General features: G+C 46.2%; 1 protein-coding gene across 1 annotated transcript; it reads left to right on the top strand.

The window, feature by feature from the left end:
• Window positions 1-1556: 1556 nt before the first annotated feature.
• LOC111960880 (alpha-2B adrenergic receptor-like) lies at window positions 1557-3075 on the top strand. The gene is made up of 2 exons (XM_070440029.1): window positions 1557-2207; window positions 2283-3075. Exons 1-2 carry the CDS (start codon window positions 1606-1608, stop codon window positions 3073-3075), a joined length of 1395 nt encoding a protein of 464 aa, XP_070296130.1. The 5' UTR covers window positions 1557-1605.
• The last annotated feature ends 969 nt before the right edge of the window (window positions 3076-4044 follow it).

Here is a 4044-nt window from a genome sequence, read left to right as displayed (position 1 = left end):
TGCGTGATGTCACTCCCGGGGCTGAGAATGAGGCGCGGTTATTTACCCGACCCGGGCCGTTAACGGGGCTCAGTCGGACAGGACGCCGAGCTAGTGGGTCTTTGTCAAAGGAAAAGTAATCTGCTACTATCGCTACAAAACAGAACAAGATCTAAACAACAAACGGGATGTGCAACAGATGGCCATTATTCAACCAGTATTGAAGGGGAAAGGACGTTGTTATCCGTGAGTCATGGATAGAAAGTGGACCTAGTCGAGTTGCTCACAATCAGAAACTGGAAAAAACAATAGAGGAATAAATCAGTATCATGGTGATAATAGTTATGACATTATCACCATGTAATCAGTGAAGTGTTGACATTACCCTTTTTAGTTAAACGACTTTGACAGCACTCAAATGAACTATAAAGCATATATCCTATCAAACACCACGAAAGAAAAATGAAGGAATATGTTATTTTTTTATTCTACAATTGAATGAACTATTTTGATGTTTGTGGCTGAAGTCTTCTCGGACCCATCCCTTATCTGTTGACGATGACAGCTCAGCGCGGGTCTCGTTTCGCCACTTTTGGACAGATGGAAGCTGAGGAACGCAGATTGTTGGATTACTTTTTACGTCTTTAAACTGAAGTCGCCGCTATTGCGTTATATGGTTACTCTACGAATATGAATAGCAACTTTTTAAAAGGCATTTTATCCGCTCAAGTATCATCCCGTGCGTCTCTGGGCCATGACTGACATCATTACGCTGGTGGGATTAGGGGTGTTCCGATTTCATGGTATAATTATGAATGTTTTACTTCAGTGAATTTAATTTACATCGAGCACGGTCTATGGATTGCCTGAATGACTATTACTGTTCGAAGCACTATGTTTGAATGACACATTATTTCAGCATTTGTTGAAGCAATTAATAATTTCCCCCAGAAGAATAACTATCCAAGCATCAGCGGTGTGTGTGTGAGTTCAAATATATTTATTCATTTCATTGAATGATTGGATGAGATTATTATTTATTTTTCTTTCATTGAATATCCAATAACCATTTCGTGGATCTTTACTCACCTGAGTGTTGAAAAGAGACATGAAAAGAGAGTGCGTGACTGGAGGAGTAAAATGATCTGTTTTACACTGGACAACTTGTCAGTGTATTTGACAAAGCAGCACACGCTTTTTCTCTTTCTCTCATTTTAATTCAATCATCTCGTGCGTAAAGTTCTAAGGGATGCCTCTTGAGCCCATCAGCCATGTCTCTGTTTCTGCGTTAGAGCCCCCCTCTTTGCTGCACTCTCACTGGACAACGAGTCTTCCTCAAGGGATTAAGGTAGCAGATAACAGAAACCTATATATACATTTTTTCACCTTCACTTTCACTCACTCCAAACATACTTCATGGTCCCCGTGAGTTTCTGAATTTTCTCCAATCTATGTGCTCCTGCTGGCGTCGCCATGGCTGCGGCCCCAAAAGTTACATGCCTGTCAGCGCCAGGGGTAAATGTGATTACCAACCTGAACCTCAGTGTCACCACCGGATCTGCCCCCTACAACCAGACAGCACCTCGAATCCCACCCTATTCCCCAGAGGCCACTGCGTTATTCGCAATGGCGATCACCCTCATGATGATCCTCACCATCGTCGGCAACATCATGGTCATCATTGCAGTGCTCACCTCACGCTCACTCCATGGCCCACAGAACCTTTTCCTTGTCTCCCTGGCCGCAGCCGACATCCTAGTCGCTACCCTCATCATCCCCTTCTCACTGGCCAATGAGCTGCAGGGTTACTGGGCGTTCCGCTCACTGTGGTGTGAGATCTACCTGGCGTTGGACGTCTTCTTCTGCACGTCCTCCATTGCCCACCTGTGTGCCATCTCATTGGACCGCTACCTGTCCATCTCCCGGCCCGTGTCCTATGGCATCCAACGGACGCCAGCACGCATCAAGGCGGCCATCGTGGTTGTCTGGCTTCTCTCGGCCGTCATCTCTTTCCCTCCTCTCCTCTCCCTGGATAAGAGCAAGGGAGGGGTGGAGGTGTGTGAGCTGAACAACGAGCGTTGGTATATTCTCTACTCCACCATTGGATCGTTCTTCGCCCCGTGTCTCATCATGATCGGGGTCTACATCAGGATCTACCAGATTGCCAAGCAACACACAAGATGTCTGCCAGGGGAGAAACCCAACCCTAACAAAACCCCTGGCAACATGTCTAGCAACCCTCCTAGCAACCCCACACCTCCCGCACCGGGACCTGTCATCATCCCCCAACCCAAGCCTCTCAGCCAACCACAGAACCACAAAGGGGAGGGAGGGAAAGCAGACAGACAATCTACGGACGCCGTACCTCTGAAGAGTCTCCCTGTCTCCTCCCCCTCGTCTCCTCCTCCCCAGAGTGAGACCCAGGCGAAGAGTCAACCCCAGACGTCTTTACCAAATCCTGTCCCCACCTCACCCCAGCCTACCTCACCCACCGTAGCTCTCTCCCTCACACTCCTCTCTCCAGATAGCCAACATGAGGAGACCCACAGACAGGGTGAGAGACAGGAGGAGAACCATAGAGACACCCCCAATGATGACAGCTTCAGCTCTGGCTCCGAGGCAGAGACAGGGGGAAGAGGAAAGGGAGGGAGAGGGGGAGGGAAAGGGACAGTTAAGAATAATGGAGGATCAAAGTCTGGAGGAGCACGTCCCTCTTCTCTGACCTCTCACAAGTTCAAAAATACTGTAGCCACACCCACAGGTACAGTGCTGGCCTCTGATAGGCCGGTGAAGCCACAGGCCACTCCCATGTCTCGGCGCAGGGCCATGGTAAACCGAGAGAAGCGCTTCACGTTTGTCCTGGCCGTGGTGATCGGAGTGTTTGTCATCTGTTGGTTCCCTTTCTTCTTCTCCTACTCGCTGAAGGCCATCTTTCCTGAGACCTGCTTGGTCCCTGCTCCCCTCTTCACGTTCTTCTTCTGGATCGGCTACTGCAACTCCTGTCTGAATCCCGTCATATACACCATCTTCAACCAGGACTTCAGGAAGGCCTTCAAGAAGATCCTCTGTAGGGACACCAAGGGGACGTTCTTCTAGTGTGGACACTATGTAAGGACATCAAGTGGATGTTCTTGTAGAGTGGATACTATGTAAGGACATCAAGTGGATGTTCATGTAGAGTGTTTACTGTGTAAGGACATCAAGGGGATGTTCTTGTAGAGTGGATACTGTGTAAGGACATCAAGTGGATGTTCTTMTAGAGTGGATACTYTGTAAGGACATCAAGTGGATGTTCTTGTAGAGTGGATACTYTGTAAGGACATCAAGTGGATGTTCATGTAGAGTGTTTACTGTGTAAGGACATCAAGGGGATGTTCTTGTAGAGTGGATACTGTGTAAGGACATCAAGTGGATGTTCTTTTAGAGTGGATACTGTGTAAGGACATCAAGTGGATGTTCTTGTAGAGTGGATACTGTGTAAGGACATCAAGTGGATGTTCTTGTAGAGTGGATACAGATGTTACATGATTCTCTACATTGCTTGTTTTGCCACTGAAACTGAAATTAGGCAAACTATTCAAATCTTAGCAACCAGGAAATGGAGGAGCAATTTCTGCATATTGCACCTTTAAGACATTGTCAGCTATACTCTGGTCATTATTTGAACTGGCTAGCCAGCTAGCAATGAATCAAAACATTGTTTAGAAAATTGCTTTTAGTTACCTTGCTTGCTAGCTTGACATTTACTGAATTCATTTTTAAACTGATGGGTTTATTGGTGATAAAATAGAGAAGGAACTGTATGCTATATGGTGCACCGGACTGCTGATTTTCTTTTTCATAACGACAACCGACAAGTTTGATGTTGGACGACAATAGAATGCTCATGCTGTCGCTACGACAATTTTCTACAGACATGTCAATAGACTGACCGTAAACCACCTTTAGCCTACATTTGAACATTACATCATGGCATTTAATTGAAGTATACTCGATTTTTGAAATGTTGCATTCTATTAAACTTTCTTTTATTGCGTAGTCAAATGGCCTACTATTTAGGACGTA

This window comes from Salvelinus sp. IW2-2015, linkage group LG4q.1:29, assembly GCF_002910315.2.
Source record: "Salvelinus sp. IW2-2015 linkage group LG4q.1:29, ASM291031v2, whole genome shotgun sequence".
Classification (NCBI taxonomy): Eukaryota; Metazoa; Chordata; class Actinopteri; order Salmoniformes; family Salmonidae; genus Salvelinus; species Salvelinus sp. IW2-2015.
This window is presented reverse-complemented; position numbering and strand designations above follow the sequence as displayed.